General features: G+C 50.4%; 1 protein-coding gene across 2 annotated transcripts in view; it reads left to right on the top strand.

Moving 5' to 3' along the window:
• Window positions 1–24129, top strand: part of Znf395 (zinc finger protein 395) — a 42570-nt gene extending 18441 nt beyond the window's left edge. The window contains exons 2-10 of one of the 2 annotated variants that reach the window (XM_076545226.1): window positions 9628–9892; window positions 11221–11426; window positions 13655–13764; window positions 16315–16553; window positions 17135–17235; window positions 18160–18463; window positions 20053–20145; window positions 20940–21043; window positions 21339–24129. In XM_076545226.1, coding sequence (XP_076401341.1) covers window positions 9650–9892; window positions 11221–11426; window positions 13655–13764; window positions 16315–16553; window positions 17135–17235; window positions 18160–18463; window positions 20053–20145; window positions 20940–21043; window positions 21339–21450 — 1512 coding nt within the window. In that variant the 5' untranslated portion in view covers window positions 9628–9649 and the 3' untranslated portion in view covers window positions 21451–24129. The remainder of the gene's footprint in view (window positions 1–9627; window positions 9893–11220; window positions 11427–13654; window positions 13765–16314; window positions 16554–17134; window positions 17236–18159; window positions 18464–20052; window positions 20146–20939; window positions 21044–21338) is intronic. The other variant, XM_076545225.1, reaches the window with a different exon arrangement.
• Window positions 24130–25515: the final 1386 nt, after the last annotated feature.

Consider the following 25515-nt stretch of genomic DNA (forward strand, 5'->3'; position numbering starts at 1 on the left):
GTGTGTGTGTGTGTGTGTGTGTGGAGTATGGTCAGAGAACAGCTTGCAAGAGTTGGTTCCAGCCTCCTGTCATGTGGGTCCCAGTGATTGAATTCAGGTTGCCAGGCAACCTGACAGGCACCTTTACCCCTGAGCCATCCTCCGTAGTTTACTGAGTTGTTGGGGTGGGGTGGGGGGTCAGGAGAGGAAAGCAGCCGGGAAAATGTCCGTTCAATTGAGAGGAGACAAGGAGCCACCTGAGTGTTCCTCCTCCATTCACTGAGCTCCAGCACCAGGCTCCCAAACTTACCTTGAAAAGCCACAGAACCTTCCATGTCTGGGGCCTGTCTCCCTGGGGAAACTCGGCTCCTAGTCCCCTCCCACGAGACCTGGCTCTGGGGAGAATGCCAGGTCAGCATTTCTTTATCTCCCTGCCTCCCTCGGGGAGGCTCACGGAGGAGTTTCAGCCCAGTTTCAGTCAGGTTTAACCATGCCATTCCCTCTCTGGTTTTTCATTTATTTGCGAGTTGAAACAGGGTCTTACTATGTTGCCCAGGCTGTTCTCCTAGGTTCTAAAGGTCCGTGTGCTTCTCTCTCCCCAGTACACAAGACTATAGGAATTGCAGGTTGCAGGTGTGCACTGCCTGGTGTGTGTGTGTGTGTGTGTGTGTGTGTGTGTGTGTGTGTGTGTGTGTGTGTGTGTGTGTCTGTCTGTCTGTCTGTCTGTCTGTCTGTCTGTCTTTGCATATGTTTACAGAGCTAGGAATTGAAGCCAGGGCTTTGACGCATGCTAGGCAAGGACTCTCCTCCTGGGTACCTCCAACCTTTTTAAAAGGTCTTAGTGAAACTGAGTCTCACTAAGTTTTCCAGGCTTACCTTGAACTTACTCTGTAGCCTAGACAGACCTTGAACCTGTGATCCTCTTGAATCTACTTCCTGACTAGCTGGGATCACAGCCCTGTACCTGTCCCGGTGCCTGTTTTTATGAAAACAGTCTAAGAACTGAGTTTGAGTGCTATTTAAGACCCTGCCTTGTGTTGGAGAGATGACTCAGTGGTTAAGGGCACTTGTTGTTCTTGCAGAGAACCTGGGTTCAGTTCTAGGGGATCTGATACTCTCTTCTGATTTCTGTAGGAACCAGGCACATCTAACACACTCAAACACATAAATCTAAACAAACGAAACAACACTGCTTTACTTTTTCTATAAAGGTGTATGAGTGTTTTTGCCTGCCTGCCTGCCTGTCTATCTGTCTGTCTGTATACTGCATGTGTGCAATACCCACAGAGGCCATAAGAAGGCACCAGAACCCTTTGAATTGCGGTTGTGAGCTGCTGTGTGGGTGCTGGGAATTGAACCTGGCACCTCTGCAAGAGCAGCAAATGTTCTTAACAGTTGGACCGTCTCTATAGCTCTTTGCCTTGCTTTGATGTCTGCATGTCAGGGAAAACAGCAGGTCTTTTTTTAGAACTATGTTTTGTTTCATTTTAAAATTTATTTTATATGTAGGAAGTGTTTTGCCTGTGTGTATGTATATTACTTACATGCAATGCCCACAGAGGCCAGCAGAGGGCATCAAATCCCCGAAAACTGGAGTTGATTCTGCATTACCATGTGGGTGCTGGGAACCCAGTCAGGATCCTCTGCTGAGAGGAGCAAGTGCTCTTAACCACTGAGCCATCTTTCCAGGCCCTAAACTAACTGTCCTCGAGTCTGGGACCCTGGGAAGCCTAGTTTACAATATCAAACCTGGACTGACAAGCAAAAAATACAATCTGCAAGAGGCTCTGGAGTCCCGCTGCTGCAGGTCGAGTATTCCTCAGCAGAAGTGTCCGGGGGCAGAAGTGTATCAGATCTTGCACCCTGCCCCCAAATTGGGAATATCTGCAAATGCATAACGACATATCCTGGATAGGGAACCCCTGTCCAAACACACAAGTCGTTTGCTTCATCATACCGTAGTCGCATACCATGAAGGTAATTTTACTTATTCATATATATATATATATATATATATATATATATATATATATATATATATATATATATATTTGCATGTATGTGTACCGCACATGTATGACTGGTGCCCTCTGAGGCCAAGAGAGGGTGTTGGATCCCCTGGACCCGGAGTTACAGATGGTTGCAAGCTGCCATGTGGATGCTGGGAACTGAGTGAACCTGGCCCTTTGCAAGAGCAGCGAGTGCCCTTAACTGCCAAGTCGTCTCTGGAGCTCCATGCACACGATTTTTAATGTGCCTGTGTTTTCACTGTGACCTGTCATACGGGGTCGTGTGTGGAATTTTCAACCTTGTGGCACCAGACTGGAGCTTACCGAGGTTGAGTTTTCAGTCGAGGGCCCTCCCTGGGTGCTTGAGCATTGATGGGGTCCATGGAGCAAGCAGGGGCGGAACAAAGGGTGCTGTGTTTCTGAAAGAGGGAGGAGGAGGAGGTAGGTGTGAGGGGAGGGAAGAGTGTGTTGCTGGGGAGAGCTGTGAACTCCTTCCTCGCCTGCTGCAGCCTGCCTGCTGCAGGCAAACAGAGCGGCCTCTGTCACCCCGTTGAATGACAGCCGGGCCGTGAGACCCACAGGCACATTTGTTGATCAGGTTCATTTATTGTTTGCTGGAAACCGGATCAGATGACCTGCTTCTCTGGCCCATCCGCTGGAATATGAAAATGGCTCTGTTATTGGAGACCATTATTCTTCCCTTCTATTATCCTATTACATCTATTATCCGCAACGGGAAGAGGCTGCATGCTGTGTTACCTGGATGCTCTGGAGAGGGTTCCAGCCCTGATTCCGGGTTGGCTGACCTTATTTAAATTTCCCTGGTCCTCCAAATTATGGGACTCTGATATAACGTAACCTGGACTTTAAAAAAAACCTCCAGAAAAAGACAATTAGAATACCCCGAGAACCCAAATTTTTACTGTCTGGACAGCTGATTTGAAAATTTAAAAATTATGATTTATCTATATTAGTTTTGGGTGTGGGTGTACATGTCACAACACACGTGTCCAGGTCAGAGGGCAACTTGCAGGAGTTGGTTCTCTCTTTCTACCCTGTGGATCCAGGGCATCAAATGCTGGTTGTTAGGCTTGGAGGCTCACCAGTCAGTGGATTTAGAAATATCAAATAGAAAAACACAGACATGTTCAGTGCTGTACATCCCCATTGTAATATGGAAATCTTAAATATATGTATGCCCTCACCCTAAAACAGATGAGACACAGGAGCTGGGGAGATGGTTAGAAAGTGCTCTGTATATAAGCATGGAGGCCTGTGTCCAAATCCCAAGAACCAAAGTGAGACTGAACGTGGCAGCATGCATCTGTAACCGTAGATCCTCCATTGTGATGGGCAGTGAAACAGGGATGCTTGCGGGCCAGCTAGCCTGGTGAGGGCTGACATCTGAGGATGCCCTCAGACCTACGTGTGTCCCCACAGCACACACACACACACACACACACACACACACACACACACACACACACACGTACACGCATAAGAGGACTTGTGAATATTGGAGATGGGAGGCTTTGGGTTAGGGCCTTGAATGCCTTCACTGGGATTTAGTTTCCTTTTTTTTTTTTTTAAGATTTATTTTTATTGTTTCTAATTCTGTGTGTATGGCTCCGTATGTGCATGTCAGTGGAGCGCAGCTGTCCAAAGAGGCCAGAGAATGCTGTGAATTCTCCTGGAACTAGAGCTGCAGGTGGTTTGTGTCACCTGAGATGGGTGCTGGGAGCCGAACTTGGGTCTTCTGCGAGACCCGTTCCTGCTATTGACTGCTGAGCCTCCTCTCCAGCTCCCTCACGGGGGTTTCTAACTGACACCAGGTAGGGTTTTCTCCCATCTCTGTGGTCTCAGAAAAAGCCTAAGTATGTTAAGTTCTGTGGTTTTTTTTTTTTTTTTCCTCCAAAGGCTTGAGAACCACCAGGTAGTGGCGATGGGATGTGGCAAAGTGCAGGTGGCGGCCTGTGAACCGGAATGATCAGGAATGCATTTGCTCGTAATCACTGTAACACACAGGTGCACACGGCACCTATCAGCTGAGAGACTAGGTAGTCATGATTGGAAATAGGTCCCCGTGGAGAGCCGCTGGAAATAAGAGACACGGTTTTCTGATAACCTTTGTCCTCTGGTTGAATTTAGAACATAACGTTGAAAAACAACTCGAATTAAAACATTAAAGATTTAAAGGAGGAAAAAAAAAACCCTGGTAATTCTCTAGTAAAGGATGAAGACAGCACACAGGATATTAAGGACTGGAAATGCAGGTTCCTGTGGACTCCCCGGCTGTCAGATCTGTAAAGGCACAAAAATTGGGGCTCAGCTGAAGCTGCCTATCTTCACTGTGGCTTACTCATCAGCGACGGCGACGACGATGACGACGACGACGACGACGACGACGACGTAGTGAACACCAGACCTTTTGCAGTTAGGAGCCTCGCTCCAGACTTCACCCTCCTCACCTTTGACAGACGTCCCATGAGTTGTGTAATAAATCGCTGGCTTATGACCTGTATCCTAGAAGTGCGGGTGGGTGATGTCATGGCATGCCGCGTGTGATGCCCCTGGGTAGTGAGAGGCGCAACCATTGTGTGCAGTTCCGTGCACTTGCAGACGTGTGCTGAGACATGCCGGGGTCCAGCAGCCACCATGTGATGAATGGCAGTTTGTGACTCTGGACCATGGAGTTTATTGTTCCCGTCAGGTCCAGTTACGTAACTCACGGCAGATGTCTGCATTAAAGGCCATTAGCACATCAGGATGTGTTGGCTGAGTGTGGACGAGGGCTAACCATCTCCAGACATTGGCCAGAGTACACAAGCCACCCCTTTCCTATTGGTGACAGCACTTGGGGTCCCAGTTCCCCCTTACTTACGTTCTGAGACCGCTTTGGCATGAGTTGATGCCTCTGCAGGAACCCTGTAAGTGGAGAACGTAAAACCGGAAAGCAGCGTTTGGCCACACGCTCTAAGTCCAGGCCTTGTTTCTCTACAGTACGGGTTTCTTCATTTTTCTCTGCTGTTACAGAACCACGTGGCAAACCGGGGGATGGCCGGTCTAGGAACCATCAGGAGCATCCAAGAAAGCATCCGGGGAGGAATAAGATAGAAGCAGAGGCTGGGGAAGAGGGGCCTGAAAGAGACCAGTGGGAGGAGTGCATGCGTGCATGCATGCATGCATGCTAGGGGGCAGGGTGAGATCCTCCATGCCCGGTGACCAGCTAGCATCCCCGGAGTAGGTGCGACCTTGCCCCTCTACCCATCTTCCCAGCCAGCTTCTGTTAGTGCCTCATTACTTCTGAACCCTGAAAGCATAATGTGTGTTTTTTGAGTGGATCTTTGAGAAAGTAGCCAGCCTGTGGAAACGGGCCAGAAGTAGGCGAGTTGTGCCTGTTTGTGCCTCTGGCCTCTGGAAGGTACGGGCTTCCCAACCAACAGAAGAGCATTCTTTAAAAAGAAGACGGGCTTCCAAAAACATCATCAGAGTTTGTTGCCCAAACATCTCAGGTTCTTTCTGAAGACCAGGAACCCAGGAGGTTTGGAAACACCGCTGCCTTCATTTTCAGTACTAGAAACCCCAAACTTCCGGCTCAGGAAAGTGGGGGTGGCTCCTGGGATTTTTTTTTTTTTTCATTTATTTTTTAATTTTTATTTTTTTGCCAGGCAAAGGGCTGGTGGTTTCTCCGTGGTAGTGCTTCCACCTGTTGTCAGTAAGTGGTATTACACTCTAGCTTCCCTTCACTGTGCTCCAGTCTTGCCTGTGCCTGGGATTGAACTCAGGGCCTCTCCTACACCAGGCCTGCACTCTGCACCGAGCCACGCCTGGCCCAGTGGCTGCAGTTTAAAAGCCATTTATCCGGGATACACACTTTCTTTTAATTGTAGTCACAAAGAGTGACTACAATATGCGAGCGCGAAGGCACCAGCCACCTAACTTGGGGACTCTGCATGCCACATCTTTGCTTTGTTTCTTGGGGGCTCCTGGCCAAGCTGCCAAGATATCAGATTACAGCCTTTGAGTAGCGGCTGCTGAGAACCGGCCATTCCACTGTGCTCAGTATTTGCCACTTGTTTTTCTCTTTTCTTTCTTCTTCTTTTTTTTCTTCCTGTGACAGGGTTTCTCTGTGTGACCGTCCTGGCTGTCCTGGAACCCTCTGTAGCCCAGGCTGGCCTCAAATTTACAGATCCGCCTGCCTCTGCCTCCTGAGGCTGTCACTTTTTTTATTATCCTTTTGTTATTGTTGTTTTTTCTTTCTTTCTTTCATTCTTTCTTTTTTTTTTTTTTGTTTGTTTTTCGAGACAGGGTTTCTCTGTGTAGCTTTGGAGCCTTTCCTGGAACTCACTTGGTAGCCCAGGCTGGCCTCGAACTCAGAGATCCGCCTGGCTCTGCCTCCCGAGTGCTGGGATTAAAGGCGTGCGCCACCACCGCCCGGCTGTTTTTTCTTTTTTATTATGTTTTTATTACTTAAAATGATTTCTCAGTTTAAATGTCTGATTATATTCTTCCCTCTCCAAGTCCTTTCGGTTTCCTCCCCTCTTTACCCCCCAACTTTTAAGTCCTTTCTAAAATAAGTAAATAAAAACTCAATAAAACAATGCTTCCGAACCAAGAAAACAAAGCAATATCAAAACAGAAAAAAATAATACCTGTAATCAAATAAAATATTTTAAAAAAAGCAAAAACCAAACTTGAGTCCATTATATGTTGCTCCTCTGCTGCATGTGAGGCTGCTCTGGAGTAGTTGATATACCCAGTGTCACGCCATTGGAGAAAACTGATTTTTCCTCTCCCAGCAGGTGTAGTTCAGTGGTTAGCCTTTACCCTAGTGGCTAGGCTTTTATTCATTCATTTAAAATAAAATACAGTAAGATAAAACAGAGCCATCACATTGAAATTGGAAAGGACAGACTAACAGAAAGGAAAGAGCCCAAAGGCTCTTTCCCAACTAGCCAGAGACCCCCTTGTTCCAACACCCAGGAATCTTATAAAGACACTAAACTGGAAGCCGTCATATATATGGGGGTGATCTGGTGCAGACCCGTGCAGGTCCTGTGCATGCTGCCTCCGTCTCTGTGAGCTCCTATGAGCATTGCTCCTGTTGATTTATAGAGGCCTGTTTCCTTGGTGTCCTCCGTCCCCTCTGGCTCTTTCACCCTCTCCGCCGCCTCTTTCATGGTTATTTTTTTTCCTGTCTTAGTTGGTTGTAGACATGGTTACTAGTAGAACTTGTCTGGCTAGTTGGGAAAAGAAGCAAGATGTGGGGGGTAGGGGGTGGGGGTGGGGGGGCAGGAGGCGGGGTGAGACCCAGACAAATCAGCCCTGAGCTACTTCTGGACCAGAGCAGAAAGTAAAGGCTTATAGACCCGTTCAAAGACAGCGGATGCTAATAAGTATTAGAAGGGTATTTAGGAGATGCAGTTCACTATAGTGTGTGTGTGTGTGTGTGTGTGTGTGTGTGTGTGTGTGTGTGTGTGTAGGTCAGAGGACAACTTACATGAGTTGGTCGACCGTGTGGGTCCTGCGGATTGATCTCGGGTCATCAGCCTTGATGGAAAGTGACTTTATCCACTGAGTTACCTCAATGGCCCTGATAGGCTTCTGGTTATGGGTTGGGAAGGAAGGAGAAAGGGGAGGGAGAGGAGGATGAATGTTCTGGAATGCCTTGTTGAGACAGTCAGCCGGTGTGCGGTTAGCCTGATGGTGTTCTGGGCTGGGGAAGCAGCAGTGAGAATCAGTTCTGAAAGCCCCAGAGTTTTGATGCCTACCCTGGCCCCACCACAACTGAAATGTGCTCCGCGCCTAGCTGTTCTTCAGCTACATATCAGCTGAATGGACAAACAGACCTTGAACGGCAGAGACCAGAAGTATACATGGAGACCGAGAGGGCTTGAGAGGCCCAGGATGCCTGGGAGGAGGAGGGAAGTGTGAGTTGCCAGAGACTGGTCTTTCTTCATCTGTTTGATGGTTTATTACTTCTACTTTGTGCATACAAGTGCTTTGCGTGCATGTCTGTCTGTCTGTCTGTCTGTGCACTGTTTGGTGCTGGCAGAGGCCAGAAATAGGGCATTGGAATCCCTGGAACTAGAGTTATGGTTGTGAGCAACCACGTGGGTACTGGAGCCAGACAGACGTGGTCTTCTGGAAGAAAAGCCAGTGCTTTCAACCATGGAGCTAGCTGTCCAGTCCTGGTGTTGTTAGTTTCGTGGTGGGTATCCAGAGTTGTCGGCAGCTTTGGAGCGAACCCAGCTTGGTAGTCTGTGTATCTAACAGACGCCCTCGGTGCTCATTGGGCAATCATGGATTGGAACCTCAGGAAGGAAGCTATGGTAGCTGGGGGGGTGGGGGGTTGGCTCAGGGGGTGCCTGGTGGAGGCAGAATAGGTGAGAGAGCAGAATAGGGACTTGGACTTCCAGGAAGTAATGGGGGAGTTTGTTAAAGCAGCAGTGTTCACTTTTCTAAGAAAAGACTGGTGGCCATTTGTACAGATCAACACTTACTGACGTAGGGAAAAACTCAGCTGTCGTATTAAGTGAAAACCAGCTTACCAGAAATGACTTCATTTTTATAGAAATAAAGTGTGGCAGAACTGCGGGAATCGGCTCTTACTTGTGATCCTCGCACTTAGGATGCTCAGGCGAGAGGATTGCCACGGGCCAAGGCCAGCTTGACTTGGGTAGTAAGTTCCAGGCCAGCAGTAGCAAGACCTTGTCTCAACAACAGAACAAAACAGGAACAGAAAATGCGAGCACAGTTATAAAAGAAGGAGGGTGGGATGTTTTTAGGGGGAAATGGGAGTCAGGGCTGGGGATGTGGCTCGGTTGGTGAAGGGACTTGCCTAGCATGCCGGGAGCCCTCGGTTTGTCCTCCCGCACCACATAAAATGGGCATGGTGGTGAACACGTGGTAGGAGATGGGGGCAGGGGGGATCAGAAATTCAAGGTCATCCTCAGCTGCATAGGAAGCGCCGGCCTGAGCTACATGGAATGGGAGTCTCAAAAATAACAATAAAAATACGAACCCAGGAGTGGGGATCTTTGGGAGGCAGGTTCACAAGTGATTTTATTTTCTTTGAGTTTGTCAGTAGTTTTCAGATGACCTCCTAGGAATAGGTGTCAGTTTTCTGTAGAAAGGAAAGATCAAGCCAGCAGGATGGCTCAGCCTGCCAACAAGCCCGAGGTCCTGAGTTTAACCTCACGACCTACATGGCAGAGAGAGGACTGATTCCTCCAAGTTGTTCTCTGATTTCCACACATGTGCTGAGGCATGCATGCACAGAAACTCACGTGTGAGCACGCGAGTGTGTGTGTGTGTGCGTGTGTGTGTGTGTGTGTGTGTGTGTGTGTGTGTGTGAGAGAGAGAGAGAGAGAGAGAGAGAGAGAGAGAGAGAGAGAGAGAGAGAGAGAGAGAGAGAGAGAAAGAAAGTTTACTCACGAGCCGGGCGTTGGTGGCGCACGCCTTTAATCCCAGCACTCGGGAGGCAGAGCCAGGCGGATCTCTCTGAGTTCGAGGCCAGCCTGGGCTACCAAGTGAGCTCCAGGAAAAGGCGCAAAGCTACACAGAGAAACCCTGTCTCGAAAAACCAAAAAAAAAAAAAAAAAAGAAAGTTTACTCACTGCCACTTTTGTCTTCTCAGCAGACGTAACAGAGTATCCAGCATGCTGTCCCGACGCCTTGGTAAGCGCTCCCTCTTGGGAGCCCGGGTGTTGGGACCTAGTGCCTCTGAGGTGCCACTGGGGACCAGCCTACCCTTGGAACCACAGATAGAAGTGCCCGAAGGAGCCACGCCCAAGCCCTCACTTACCTCTAAGGACCCTATGTGCCAGGAGCAGCCCAAGGAGGTCCTCAAGGCTCTGGGTACCTCAGGCCCCCCACAGGTGGCCTTTCAGCCCGGACAGAAGGTAGGTTGATCCTAACATGGACGGGTACCCTGTCTCTTGAGTGTTGGGATTGGCAGACTAGCAGTACCTAAGGTGATAGGCTGGAAGTCCTACAGACTGGGGCTCGGCAGAGAATGCACTGTCATTTCAGACCAGGGCATCTCCATGATTGTCCTGTGGAAGAGAAAGTGGCCAGGCATCCTGGGATGCTCAGAACCTCAGATGAAAGCATGGCCTCAACTCAGTGGCCTTTTGTCTGCTTCACTTCACAAATTTAGGCAGCAAGGAGAAGGACCTTAGACTATAGGCGCCAGAGAAGAGATTTGCAGAAGCTGCAGATGGAGGGGTAGTCCAAATCTGATAAGAATTGTTTTGTTTTTGTTTTTGTTTTCCTTGCATCCCCTTGCCATGGCTGGGCTCATGGTCACCTAGACCTGATTCATCACTAGATCCAGATTCATGGGCTCCTGCCATTGCCTTCTCCAGGGTCCATCTACAGACTTGGCCTTTGGCTTCTCATGAGGCTTGGTGCCCCCTAGACCTTTGTCCTCATGAGATAAGGTAGCCTTCCAACTTCCAGGTACCCTGACGAGAGAGCAGTCTGCCTCTCCCTTTCCAGTACGTACTGGGGAGAATGAGACTTAGAACTCTCCAGAAGAAAAGCATTGAGTAAGAGGTGTTTGCAAGTTCAGAGGCAAGGGTGGTGGTGGTGAGTAACTGAAGGATGGATATAGAGTTGGGGTTCAGAGAAACCCCAGTTGCTGGCCTGCTCAGTATCCTCTAGGATGGGAGGTGTGTAGGGAGCTCTAGGAGGAAGATTTGATCCCGTGTGGCTAGCCTGAGTGTTTGGGCGGACAGCAGCAGGTGCCTGGGCATACATGCCTGCTTCTTCTGGCCCGTTTAGGCTGCTATAATGGAATACCCAAGGTGGGGAAATGTATAGACACTAGTGTGTTCTGCTCAAACTTCTGGAAACTGGGAAGTCCGAGAGGAGGATAAAGACAGGAGAGTATGAGGGTCCTCACTCACCCTCCTAACACTTCACACGCTCTCTGCCTGCCCCACTGTCTGGATAATTCTCTCCTGTTAGGACAGGCCATTTGAGAGAGCGGCAGTTCTCATGGCATATTCACACGTACTAGACCCCACTTCCGGACACTGGTCTTGGGGGTTAAGTGTCTAACATGTGAACACCGGGGGTGCCTACCAGATCTCAGCATGTACAGATTAAAGATGAGTGTATCAGAGCACAGACTGCAGCAGATAACCTGATCCCTGGAACTGGGATCCATAAGGGCTTGGGTGTGGAAACTCCCGAGTGTTGACCATTGGCCATCATTCCCCTGCAGGTCTGTGTGTGGTACGGGGGTCAGGAGTGCAAGGGCCTGGTGGAGCAGCACAGCTGGCCTGAGGACAAGGTGACGGTCCGGCTGCTGGACCAGAAGTTACAGGTTTGCTGTAAAGTGGAAGAGGTGTGGCTGGCGGAGCTGCAGGCTCCCACATCCCAGGTGCCAGCCTACAGACCCGTGTCTCGGAACATCGATGTCCCAAAGAGGTTTGTAGGAGTGGCGAGGGTTATAGATATGGGCTGGGATCTGGTGGGAGGAATGTGGGGGTCTTGGATGCCTACTGGCTGGGATGGTGAGGCTAGATACGGAAGGAAGCCTAGGTAACATCCTTTCTTATCCAAAACTCTCTTAGGGGTTACAGCTATTTGGTTTGGTGAAGGTTTAAACTCAGCTCCTAATTTCTCGTGAGAAGAGACAGGAAGAGATGAGACCAAGTGCCAGTGCTGGTTCTGTACAGGGCAGAGAGAAGTGAGTTCAGCCTTGTGGGCCAAGCAGACTCCGTCATTGCTACTTGCTGCGGTAGCTGTGCACATAAAAGCCTGGAGGCACACCGTGCTTCATTGGGAACTAACCAGGGTCCCCAGACTTTAGTGCGATTCGGTATCATTTGTATGTAGCATCTGTCAAGAAGGAAAATGCTTTTGATTCTGAAATAGCATTTAAAAAGATAAAGCCATCCTTTCTTGGCTCAAAACTGGAGACACAGGCGGCGGCGGCCTGTGTCTGAAACAAGCTGGTCTGATTCTTCCCTTGGGTGCTAAGAACCATTGGCTAAAGAATGGATATTCTGATTTGGAGCTCAATGATATGATGTCACCCTGGGACTCTAGATCCCGATGTACACCTTATAGTCTATCTGTATTGTTCTTTTAAGATTTAAAAGGAGAATCTGGAGCTGGGAGCTGGCTCAGTGTGTCTAAAGCACTTTCTCTGCAAGCCCAGCATCCTGAGTTCAGTGCCTGGAACCCATGTAAAGGTGGAAAGAGGAGCCTACTCCACAGAGCTGTTCTCTGACCTCCTCCACGCATGTGCTATGGCATGAGTGTACTAATGCTCACACAGCATGCACAAACATAATAATAATAATAATAATAATAATAATAATAATAATAAATAAAAATTAAAAACAAGAAACTTGACCAGCTGAGATGATTTTGCATGTAAGATATGCAAACGGCTGAACTCTATTCCACCCCCTTTCGTGGGTATGGGGCCTGTTGGTAGACCAGGTGGCATAACATTTTTAAAATTACATTTATTATTGATTATGTATGGGGTATGTGTGCATGCTGTGGTGCACCTGTGGATGCCAGAGGACAGCTTTCAGGAGCCAGTTCTCTTCTGCTCCGTGGGTCCTGCGCACCGACCCCAGCTAGTCAGGCTTGGCAGCAGGCATTTCTACCTACTGAACCACCCTGCTGGCCCAGCAGACCCGTGTTTGCAGACTAGAGGAGCAGCCTTGCTGACCGTGGATCCAGTGAAAGGCCAGAAAAAAATCTTATTTTTCTATTCTGGGGAAGTAAAAACACAAAGATCATGTAAAAGTACTCCTTAATAGGTTGATGGCCTTGGTCCTTCTGCTTCAAACCCAGGTGCACAGTTTGGTAGATCTGGTGACCTGGTGTATAAATAATGGGCGAATACAGTCCTTTGAAATAGGCAGGCCACTGGCAGTTTATTATATTCTAATTTCCCCCAAATACTTTAGATTTCAGATAGTGCATATTTTACTTCCAAACCATATAACTGTATGGATTTAAAGGAGAAAAAAAGCACATGTAAAATTCTCTGCAGCCTGTTGGAGCATGGAGCTTCGCAGTGGGAGGTGGTTTCATCTGGTTATTTCTTTTATCCTGGTTTGTTTGCTCACTGGCTTATGTAATAGGTTCTGTTGACGTTCAGAAGCTAACAGAATGCTGTGTTTATTTTGGCAGAGGGGAGAGAAAAATCCATTAGTGTAATTGTTTCCTCTTAAATTTGAATATAAGGCAGGGGAAGGAGGTAATTTTAGTGTTTAGATTCCAGTGGGCCTCATCATTTGTTCCCATGCTTCAGCTTAGCGTTTTGACTCTTCTCTCTGCTGCCCCCAAATACAATGTTCCATTTGAAGTTGTGGGGTTAGGAGGAGAGTTTGGGGAGAGCCGCTGTCTTCAGGTGTCAGCCCCCCCGTTTTAGCAGGGGCCCCACCTGCTCATGTCCTGGGCTCACTGAAGCACCGCCCGGAAGAAGCACTTCTCACAGACTGTTGCTTTCCTTTTCACGTAGAGCTCCTGCAGGTTGGTGGGGTGGGGGTGGGGGGGGACTCCGGGCGGACAGCACAGCAGTGTAAGGTGAGGTCCCGTGAAAGTAAGCCGATGTGGTAGCTTCATCTTCCCAGCCCGGCCTGGCAAGTAAGCCTACCCCCCCCCCCCCCCCCCCCCCCGTTTGAATCCAGGAAGTCGGATGCAGTGGAGATGGATGAGATGATGGCCGCAATGGTGCTGACGTCTCTGTCTTGCAGTCCTGTGGTACAGAGTCCTCCTGGGGCCGAGCCCATCTTCTCTGGTGAGCGAGTGGGGTTGGACTGGTTCCTGGCATGGCAGAGGCCCGCGACCGAGGCTCGCTCTCTCAGGGCTATTGATCAGGAGCTCAGTTTCCTCCTCTGAGCAGAAACTCCTTGGTGCTCTGTGGCAGTGATTGGACTCAGCGCCTCAGCCAAGACGGCCACTCAAGCGAGGTCTGTGGGATCCTGGACAAGGCCTCCAGGAACATTTATTGAGTTCACAAAAGCAGAACTGTGCTTGGTGGTCCCCTAGGGGCTTCCCATTATCAGCACTCACTTCTGAGCGCCTAAGTCAGCCTCATACATCGGCGTGGGCTTACAGGCCAAACACCTGAGCTGAAGTCAGATCTGGTTGCTTTATACAAACCAAATAGTATAGGCCTTTGAAAAGACTCTGGGTAAAGGTGCTTGCTGCCGAGCCTGACATCCTGTGTTTGGTCCCTGGGACCCACATGGTGGGATTAGAGAACTGACTCCCTTAAATTGTCCTCTGACCTCCACTTATGCACCATGACACACACACACACACACACACACACACACACACACACACACACACACACACACAGTAATAAAAAAAAGTCCCTAATAGAATGACTTCAAATTTATAGATGCAAACAGAAGTCTTCTGGTTATAATCCCCAAACACTTTACCAGTACTTGGGGGGCAAACATTAGAGAAGGATTGCAGAGTAAGTCTTCTGACAGGACTGGTAGTGACTTGAGTTATTTTACCGGAAATTCCTTATCTGCCAGTCCTAGAAGCCATTTACAAGTTTGTAGTTAATTCTAATTCACACTGAGAGGAAAGTGGCCTTTACAAGTGTCCTTCACTAGTAAGCTTCTTGGAGTGAAAGCCAATTTAATTACACCACCCGGAGGCTGTCACCGCACCTGGGGACACCTAGTGGTCAATCCCAGCAGTGCAGCCTTCTTTATTGTGCACCAAGGAAGACCCAGAGGAGGGGTGCCAAGTTCTCAGTAGGTTTAAGGAGTCCAAGACGTTGAGTCAGCGGATTCAGGAAAGGAGCCGAAGGGGAGATCACGTGGCAGGAGTTCCCTCTTGGGCCCACGTGCATGCATCCGTGATCGGTTGCTTTGGCTGCTTCTTGAGTTCCGCTGTTTTAAACTCTGTGTGTAGCTCTGGTGACCTCTCGGTTTCCAGGAAGAGGGGGTGATGAGAGTTTTAAGACTAGGTCAGGGCATCTGGGCAGGAGGGGGTTCCTTATCCAGCATCCTGTTTGGGCAGGGGTCTCCTAGAAGTAAAGAGAGCCTTGTTTGGAAACATGGGACCTCAGAGTTGGCCCAGCCTTCAGATCTGTCCTGATCACGCAGGGTGTGGCAGTGTCTCTTCAAGCCTTGGGTCAGGAGACTCTGAATGTCTGGATAGGAAGCTGGGGCTGCTGGGAGCAGAAGTGTCTTCTCTCTCTCTTGCTGTTCTCATGTATTAGACTTTCAGATCATCTTATGCCATCAATTGGCTTGGATTTGAAGGCAAGGCCCGATAGTCCGGCTTGACCCAACGATCAAAAAAGTAAACAAAACCCAAAAAAACCACTAGGCTTGAGGTTTCGCTCAGTGCTAGAGTGCTCTCCTAGTATGAACAAGGCTCCCAGTTTTATCCTCACCATTCCACAAAAAAAGAGAACAAAGTAAAATGTTTTTTTAATATTAATTTAAAATATTAAATATTTAAAAATTTTAAATTTAAAATATTTTTTAAATTAATCTTAAATTTTAAAATATTTTTTAAATTAATCAAAGAAAGAACTAAGCATAAAAATCCTGCTTGTTAGCCGGGCGGTGGTGGCGCACGCCTTTAATCCCAGCACTTGGGAGGCAGAGGCAGGCGGATCTCTGTGAGTTCGAGGCCAGCCTGGTCTACAGAGCGAGATTCAGGAACGGTGCAAAGCTACACACAGAAACCCTGTCTTGATAAACAAACAAACAAACAAACAAAAAAAAAAAAAACTCCACTTGTTACGTGTATTCTTCCTTCTTAGACATTTGAGTCTGAGGGGGCAGGTGGCCACTACAATGACAGCCCAGAGCCCAGAGCCTCTGAAAGTTCTGAGAAGTTTCTTTGCACTCACAGAGGTTCATGCACTTGTCCAAGCTGAAATGACTGAAAAGCACTTTTCAGGAAATTCATCAGGAAGGAATCCCGTGTTGCCACCGCCCTGTGAAGGTTCTCGGCCAGGCTGGAGCTAAGAAGGGTCCTCCTTTAAGCATGTACAGCATGAACTAGGTTTTAATTACACTCTTTGTATTCGTCCTCCGCGAAATACAGTTGCAGTGTGCATGCGGTGGTCAGTGATGACCCATGTGGCCGGGGCAGAAAATGTCCACCAGGCAGAGCAGTTGTAGCACCAGAAATTGCCCTAGCGTTTGCACCTGCCCTCCCTCATCTTGTAGCTCGGGAAGAGATTTCTTTATTAATTAAAATTTAGTAATGTTTTCATTTTTATCATGTACGTACTCCTTTTTTTTTTTTTTTCTTTGTCCCTGGGGATAAGCCCCCTGAGTGTCCTTTCACCTCTCTCTCTGGCCAGTTTCCCGTGCAGCCTGCGGTGACCCCTGGAAGGAGAGCGGGGACGTGTCGGACAGCGGCAGTAGCACTACCAGCGGGCACTGGAGCGGGAGCAGTGGCATCTCCACCCCCTCGCCCCCCCACCCTCGGGCCAGCCCCAAGTACCTGGGTGACGCCTTTGGGTCCCCCCAAACTGATCATGGCTTTGAGACCGATTCGGACCCGTTCCTGTTGGACGAACCAGCCCCACGCAAGAGGAAGGTAGGTGACCGGGGACTGGCGAGCATGTGGAGATGGCCATCCCCCGAGGAGCAGGGACTCCACGGGTCCCAGGTGTGGCCAGTTTTCCTTTGCTGCACCTCTTGTGAAGTCCCTAGACGGAGGCTGCTTTCTTTTCCTTACCGTGTTTTTGGGGGGCGGTGTATGTTTGTGGGTGAGCCTGCACAAAGGTCAGCCTCAGGTATTATCTTGAGGTGCTGTTCATTTCTCCCATCTCACCCCATCTTAGTTTCTGAGATAGGCGCTCTCACGGGCCTGGAGCTCACCACATAGGCTAGGCTGGGCGGCCCATGAGTCCAGGATCTACCGTCTCTGCCGCTCCTTGATATCACAAGTGTGTGCCACTGTGTCTTTTTGCTTGTTTGTTTATGTGGCCGCCAGGTCACCTCTCAGGTCCTCTTGTGCATGTTTCTGTGCTCTCCGGGAACCCCCTTCCCTAGACGTTTTTCTTTTGGGTCTGGAGGTCTGAGGATGGCAGCCAGCTGACGTCCTCATCAAGTGACGAGAGAGTCCCGGGGAGAGGATTCACACGCACCAGTTACTAAGACTTCTTTTTCCCCTAGAACTCTGTGAAGGTGATGTACAAGTGCCTGTGGCCCAGCTGTGGCAAGGTTCTGCGCTCAATCGTGGGCATCAAACGACACGTCAAAGCCCTCCACCTGGGGTAGGTACAGAGCTCAGTGCCTCTTGCCTAACGTGCCTTTTAGGTGTGCCTCCCCCTGCTAACTCCACAGGCCTCGCAGCCCGGAATGCTTCTGTGAAACGGCTTACCCCAGGCACTGCCCAGTCCCCCTCCCTGACCACAGAATGTACGATGCCTTCTCTGGGCAGGGAGACTCTTGACATCGTGGTCAAGGTTTGATGCTGTTGCCGGAGAGTGATCTCTTGTGTGTCTTGGGGTGGTATCTTCCCACCTGGGGTAGGAAGCAAGATGGTTCAGTTCTGGGTAGAAATAGAACAGTTTGGTGTAATCGCCGGTGAGATATTCTGCGGCTTAGACACAGTGGCCAAGTTGTACCTCTGCGTCTGTGTGTGGGAGTTAGGTCTGTATCAGCTCTGTGACACCGATGGGAGTCTCTGTACAGAACCCTCAGGGCAGCGCCTCCGGTGTGAACTGCCTCCCAGGGCCCGAGAGCATGCTGTGGATGGGGTGAGCCCCAAGAGGGCTCCCGCCAACATACATGGTTGCCATTGTGTGAGCCCTCGTGCCGGGAAGAACAGCTTCCGTAGGTGGGCATGTTCTAATCCCTTATGGTAGCCTCTGAGAGCAGGGTTCCTGGGTCTTTTCTTGGGTACCACCCCCAACTTCCTGGATCACACAGGCAGTCACTTCCTCCTTGTACCTTTCTTTTTTTCTCAAGACAGGGTTTCTCTGTGTAGTTTTGGTGCCTGTCCTGGATCTTGCTCTGTAGCCCAGGCTGGCCTCGAACTCACAGAGATCTGCCTGGCTCTGCCTCCCGAGTGCTGGGATTAAAGGCGTACGCCACCACCGCCACCGCCCGGCCCTCCTTATACCTTTCTTTCCCCTGGCTTCACACCGAGGCAGGCAGCATATCCTTAATGATGGCCAAATGTCGGTTCCACGCAGGGACACGGTGGACTCTGATCAGTTCAAGCGGGAGGAAGACTTTTACTACACAGAGATGCAGCTGAAGGAAGAGTCTGCTCTGGCTGTGGCTGCCCCCCCTGCCCCTGGGACACCCAGCGGCGGCGAGCCGGCCCCCACCTCCCGCGTGACCAGCCCGTCCCTTGCTCCTCTTTCGTTGCCCCCACCCAAAGGCCAGGCCTCTGGCCCGGAACACGCTGGCCTGGAGTCTCCCCTGCCGTCTGTCGCACTCAGCAAGTCAGCTCCTGGCTCCTTCTGGCACATTCAGGCTGACCACGCATACCAGGTACGTGTGCAGCAGGCGTGTGTGGGGGGCCTTAGTCAGCCTGGGGTCTCAGTGGTCACCGGCTGTCAGAGCCCAGGCCTCTGGGCACCTTGGTGGAAGACTGAGCCTTTTGGCTGAGTGGCTGACCTTACTTCCCCAGAGAAGGAAGAGGAAAGGCTGGGGTGTAGGCCGGTTGGTCGAGTTGCGTACTGAACATGCGCACAGGGCTCTGGGTTGAACCTGAGCACAGCATAAACTCAGTGCAGGGGCCCACACCTGCGATCCCAGCACTCAGGGTGGAGACAGGAAGAATAGGAGTTCAGGGTCATCCTCACCTATGTGGGGAGTTTGGAGCCAGCTTGGGCTGCATGTAAGCCCTGTGTCAGAAACAGCAGCAGCAGACACCGTAACACTCAGTGCAAATGAGAAGTCTAACCATGTCAGGTGTGCGACGTGAAGAGAGGGCTGACACTTCCAAGACTGGCTGGAAGAATCGACAGGATCGTGTAGGGCTTCCCAGGTAACTCCTTCTTCGCCCCGAGGAGTGTGTTACACTGAATGGTGCTGCTCTGAGCACCTACTAGGTGTCCACATTGGGTTAGGTAAGCCTTCTAGTTAGAGTAGGGCATGACCCCTGCTCTCTTGAAGTGCATGGTGGACCTGGGGTTAGCAATGAGGATTTGGCCAGGGCTAATTATAAGTTGTCAAAGTACCGTTTCCTGAAGACACGGGAAGACATGGCACAGGCCAAGGGAGAGAGCTGCATTATTCTCAGGGGCCTGGGAACGTTGTCATGTTGAGGAGGACGGTCTCGTTTAGAATGACCCTCACCCTGCAAGCTAGGTTCCCATTCCCATATGCTGGTTCAAAAACCTTTTCTGTGTTTGTAGTTGGACTTGAGCAGACTTAACCGATTTGCAAGTCCGTAAATAAAAAAGTAGTGCTTTCAACCAGGTGTGCTTGTCCACGCTTGTACTGCTGGCACCTGGGAGGTCAAGGTCAGCGTGGGCTACAGAGTAAGGGCAAACAAAACACGAAGAAAACAAAACCCAAACCAGTGGTACTTTCAGTAAGAAAAGCGACAAAATAAGCAGGCGCTCCTCACTCGAATTAGTGACCACTTAGTTGGTGTCTGGCTAAGGTTCAGCCTTAGCTGACTTTGTGGCATCTGGGCATTGTGGCCGGTACCGTTAGGGCTAGACTGAAGCCAGGCATCCCTGCCTGTATCCCCGGTCCTGAGGAATCGCCTGGCAGTTCTCTGTCCTTCATACTGCTCAGACTCAGAAGGCTTTGGACTTTTTTGCCTGAAGCATGTTCTCAATAGGTGATCCAGCTGCCGAGTAACACCCTGTAAGGTCTAAATCTTAAGGCTGGCACATAAGCGTCCCCAAGAGGAGGGTTACAGAGTAAGATTGGAGCCTCTCTGGAGGAAGGAGGCAGTGCCGATGATGGGTTAGATGCCTTGAGGCTGCTCATGGGAAAACCTGTGTAGCTGTCTTGGTGTTTTCTAGGCTCTTGACTAGGCAGAGATATGCCTTCTGTTGCAAATGGGACCTGAGGCACATGCTTCCTTAGTTGGAGCACAGGCTGACACCCTCTTGTCTCCGCAGGCTCTGCCCTCCTTCCAGATCCCCGTCTCCCCCCACATCTACACCAGCATCAGCTGGGCTGCTGCCCCTACCGCCACCTCCCCGCTCTCTCCGGTGAGTGTGTACTCCAGTACCCCCAAAGTTCTTGCATGCACCCGCAGGGCTGGGGGACCGTGTCACTGGCAACCTAGCACCTGGCTGGTGTTGCCTGTCTCTGCCGCCATACTTCACGAAGATCACCGTACGGCCTCCTCTGTCTGGCTACAGCTCCTCTCAGCCGCTCGAAGGGCACTTCAGGGCGAGTCAGGAAGGAGCAGTTTTCTCCTTTAGAAATGGGCTGTGACACTGTGCCTAGACACCGTGAGCGTCTGCGAGTGCTTGTCAGAGTCCTGATGCCCAGATGGAAGGAAGGGAGGGAATGTGGGCTGTCAGAGAGGAGAGCAAGACAGGAGATCGTAGGAGCATGCGGAGGCCGTGGGGGCTGGGCTAGAAGTCTCGGGCCACCGCGAACTTGTACCCTTGGCTCTGAACTGAGAGACGCTGCAAGTCCTTAGAACCACATAGGGGTGGCTCTCGTTTCAAGTGTCTGCCACAGAGAAGTATCTGTCACACACAGCAGAACCTAGTTGACAGGAGGTGTCACTAAGGCAATACAATGCTTCCATTTACCCTTTGTGTGCTAACTCCATCTAAGTCCCCGAAAGCCTTAAGGGTGGCTCCTGTCTGCCTGACCTGACCCCCCCATCTGCTGAGGATGTTCTTCTAGGGGAGGCTGCATGGTTCCCCGCACCAGCACCCGCTCTGGGGCTCAGGGAGGCATGCATGGCGGAGCCCAGGGTGGCCTCGCAGTCCTGGGGTGGGGGGGCAGGTCTCACGCTCACAGCTCTGCTTATGCCCCTCAAACCCAGGTCCGGAGCCGGTCACTCAGCTTCAGCGAGCCCCAGCAGCCGCCACCCACCGTGAAATCTCACTTGATCGTCACCTCCCCACCCCGGGCGCAGAGCACCTCCAGGTGAGCCCTCTGGTCCTTAGCCTTTGGGTTTCTGCCCGCCGCCGCTGTCAGCACTGGTGATGTTAGACTTTGAGTCTGCCCAACTGCAGTCTCCAAGGTTAGTCCCCGGAGGGAGGCCACCCTCAGTGGAGCTGGCTTCTCCACCTTGAGTCTCCTCCGGCTGTGGGCATCACTGACTTCTGCCAGAAGCCACCCTTCCCAGCCCCGTGCACGCGTTTGCCAGCTAGTGCTTGGCTGTGATCTGGGTCTAACCTCCGTTGTGTGATGCTACCCTCTCGTTTTCATTCCTTGTCAGGAAAGCCCGCGGCGAAGCCAAGAAGTGCCGTAAGGTGTACGGCATAGAGCACCGGGACCAGTGGTGCACAGCCTGCCGATGGAAGAAGGCCTGCCAGCGCTTCCTGGACTGAGCCTGCCTCTCCCAGCCCCGCTCCCCACCCTGCCTGGCAGCCAGAGGGTCTCCAGGCCCGCGGCCATCAGCAGAACACAGAGCGGCATGGAGTGGACGTGGGCAGCTGGGGCTCCATTGGCTAAGATTTAACACTTAAAAAACACTTTCTCCCCCTTGTGGGAATGTTTTATTTTTAAAAGAAAAAACAAAATGAAAATATTTTTTCCCCCCTAAAATAGAAGAGAGCCAAAATTGACCAAGGGTATTCTGCAGCGAACCAGAGACCAAAGAATTACCCCCTCCCCCACCCCCTTGGGGACTAGTTTGTACGCATCAAAAGTAGGACAGGATGCCTTGCCCATTTTTTTTTTTTTTTTTTTTTTTTTGTGCTGAGCTGGTGAATCCTTTGCTCCTTTAGCTATTCCAGAATGGACTGTGAGCAAAATGAGTTTCCTTTTCTTAGGAAAAGAAAAAAAAAAGTAAGACCTTTCTGGCAGGTGGATGCCCCAGGGAGCAGTCGCGGGACTCTGGGAAGAGTAGGTGGCTGTACCTGGTGAGGTGCAGTGTTACTTCTGTTGGAGCAGCTTCTGGGGATGGAAGAGGGCAGACACCCTTCTTCGGTGGCACCTTTGGGATCTGAGTCCCCTCAGATGTTGGGTTGCATGCCAGTAACCATTATATGGCTTCTTCTCAAAGCCTGTCCCCCAAAATACTGAGCCAAAAGGCTAATATGAATTCAGTTTGAGAATGTGGCCTTGAAACACTACCCTGAGCATCCTTCCAGCACTGAGAGGAAATGTGGAGGTCTCCACAGAAACTTTGCTTCCCCCGAGTAAAGTCCTTCCTGAGGTCTCTTCCCTCCCGAGTGTCACAGAGGTTCTTGTCCTCTTGTCTGATGTGGAAGTCTTTGAGGATGAAGCCTTCTTTCCCAAGGGGGTTCTCTGGGAGATCCTAGCAGACTCTGCCTCTGTGCCTGCTGAGCATGACTTCCAGGACCCAGCTGTCTTGGACTGGAGTCCCAGGTGTCACAGGCTCAGGGAGTGCCACCAGGCCACCTCTCCAGGGACTGAGTAGTATTGACTCATTAGCTTGTCACGGAGACCATTCTCCTGACCACTGAGGCTCCACTGGTGGCCTTACATGGGAGACACAACGTCTGCTTTTCAGTCCGAGACACACTAAGTACACACAAGAACCTAAGAGATTGTGTGTGTGTATGTGTGTGTGACGTGCGTGAAGGGTAGTGGTAACCTGGGCTGCTGATGGAGGGGAGAGACGCGGGTGTCTTTGGTAGGGGTGTGTGTTTATAACAAACCAGGCCAGCCAGAGGTGACCCTGGGCCCTTCTGCCCCTCCAACCTCATGGAGATTTGAGCTGCCAGCAGAAGTTTGTTTCCTCTCTTTGCTCCCCGCGATGCTCAGCTTCCAATCTTACTGGAGAGGGGAGGGGAATATCGAGACAGCTTCTGGACATGGAGAGACCCCCCCAGGAGGCTCTCCTCTCCCCTTCTTAATCCCAGCGCCGTGGACTAAGCCTCCACTTCAGCCAGAGGCATTGTAATCCCAGCCTTGGTTTGGAGCTTGCGGTTGTAACTGACTGTAATGATTTTCTCCATTTGAAGCAGGCTTCCCATGCCATTGGCGTGCCGGGCAGAAAAGTAAGAGGGAAAAAAAGGAATTGATGGATGGTTTGAAAACTGAGGGCGTTTTGATTTTGTTCGGTTCTGTATTCCATTTCTGTGCAGCCTTTCACGTCTGCATTCTTTCTCTCTTTTTTCTGCCTTGGTAGCCTCCCGCCCACTGTCGTGGCCAGCCCCCCCTCCCCCTTTCCCCTATGTCTTGATGCTTTCGTATTGGTTCCCGACACACGACACACGGTCTGGCTTTGGGTTTGAAGGGCGAGGGTGGCTTGTGAGCACACCCAGCCGTCAGTCAGGCCCGCCGCTTCCTTCATCTCTCCTATCTCCCTGCTTTCCAGCCCCATGGGTTCGGAATCTGACTGGGTGAAGGTGCCACAGGTGTGCTTTTGAAAGCAACAGGACCTAGCGTGCGAACAGTTATCTCGGGGAACTGTCTAGCCATGTCCCCGTTATTCAGAGCGCTCCCGGAGTTACCTTCAGATCCGTGGTGGGAGCAGCTGCAAGTGAGTCTGCGCCGTGCATTCTCAACTCGGTGCCGCGAGCCCGTGGGTACTGTCTGTGGCCAGCCGAGGTCTCGGGTAACAACAGGCTTGGATCAGGGATGAGGCTTTTAACCTGGCCCTGAAAGAGAGCCGTGTTGCCACTTGAGACAGTCCTGAGAGCAACGGCTGCCTTGTCCCAGTGAGTGCAAAGCTCGATGCCTTAGAGGACCCTGTGAAATTGGACGTGGAAGCTGATTGGGTGGAAGATATCTGTTCTGTGACTTTCCGGTCACCCCAGGTTCTGACTTTACCAGGGGCAAATAAAAAAGAAAAAAGAAAGAAAAAAAAGAAAAAATTAAAAAAATTTAAAAAGATGAAAGCAAAACAAGAAGGGAGAAGAATCCCATCCGTGAATTTGTCCCGTAGACGCTTACCCCCTCCCCCACCCCGGCCCCCGCTGTCTTCCAAGTATTATTTTTACTGTTAAGATTTTTTTTAAATGTGAAATGAAATGTAATGTTTTTACAGCAATGATATGAAATATATTTTATAAGGAATAAAATGGTACATTGTCTGATCCCGTGTGTGCCCGCACTGAGTTCTTTCCCGCTCCTGCGATGAGCTGCAGGTGATACCGTGGGACACTCGTTTGTTTATGGTTTAGTAGGTTGGTTGGGGATGTCGCTCAGTGGAGGAGCACATGACTGGTTCTAGGTTCAGTGCTAAAACAAATTCAAGGAGGTCATATGTGCCACGGATGAGGCCCAGTGCGTGTGGCAGAGGCTCTCAAACCTTCCTGACCCTTTAATACAGTTCCTCGTGTTATGGTGACGCCCAACCATAAAATTATTTTTGTTGCTGATTCATAACTGTAATTTTGCTACTGTTATGAATTTTAATGTAAAAATCTGATATGCGACCTCCCCCAAGGGGTCACGACCCACAGGTTGAGAACAGCTGCTTTAACAGCAGAGGATAGTGAGGTATGGAGGTTGTCTTGCCGAGGGTGCATACTGGGGTGAGGTGGAGCGATGGTATTGGTATTGTAATCTGGGCAGTGAGTATTTTCTATGGCTTACATCCATTTTCAAAGGAGGCCATGTTTTGGGCATGCTGATGGGGAATGGGCTGGGAAGTTAAGAGAAAATAAATCACATTCTGTATATTCATCAGCTTTTTGTAGCTATAATAAAATAACCTGTGGCAGGCTGACTTTTAAAGAAAGAGATTTAGAGGCTGAAAGACCAAACAACATGGTTTTCAGACTCTTGCAAGGGACTTCTTGTACACATCACCTCCAACTCATACCAAGAGAGGGGTCACAGTGTGAAAATAGGAAGCCAGAGAGGCTGGGATCCCTTCCTCAGGCACCACCTCCCACTGCCACTCTGCCTCAAGCACATGAAGGTTGGGGACCTCCTGAAACATGTCCAAACCATAGCGTGGTGTCTACAGAAGGGTTTCTCAGTATCGTCTGCTCCTGCGAGCTTTGACTGTAGGTTTCACAGGTTGTAGAGAGATGATAGCTGAGCTGGCCTCTGTGGGCAGGGTCCTAGAAGCAGAAAGCAACCCCCACCCCCCAGCCCCCCCCACCCCGCCATTGGCTTATTCAACTTGAATCATCACAAGAGCCTGTCAAACCAGGCTGCAGGAAGTTGCCAGGGGATGTTTTTAACTGTTTAAAGGACATTTGGAGCATGAAGGGAATTGTGTTGCCCTTGTAAGAATTATCTGCCCCCATCCTCCCCACCCCAGGTTTTCTCTATGCAGTCCATTATGGCTGCCTCTTTCGGCTGAGATTCCAGGTGTGCACCACCCTGCGCAGCTCTTAGAAGACTTTATGGGAGTGAATGGAGTGCAGGAAGGAGACCTGGGATCTTTTTTTGCATTAAGCTGACATCCCATTCGGGAAAGGCAGGAGCTGGAGTGAGTGGCTGCTGAGAGACAGACCCAGAGGAGTGGA

This window comes from Peromyscus maniculatus, chromosome 9, assembly GCF_049852395.1.
Source record: "Peromyscus maniculatus bairdii isolate BWxNUB_F1_BW_parent chromosome 9, HU_Pman_BW_mat_3.1, whole genome shotgun sequence".
Classification (NCBI taxonomy): Eukaryota; Metazoa; Chordata; class Mammalia; order Rodentia; family Cricetidae; genus Peromyscus; species Peromyscus maniculatus.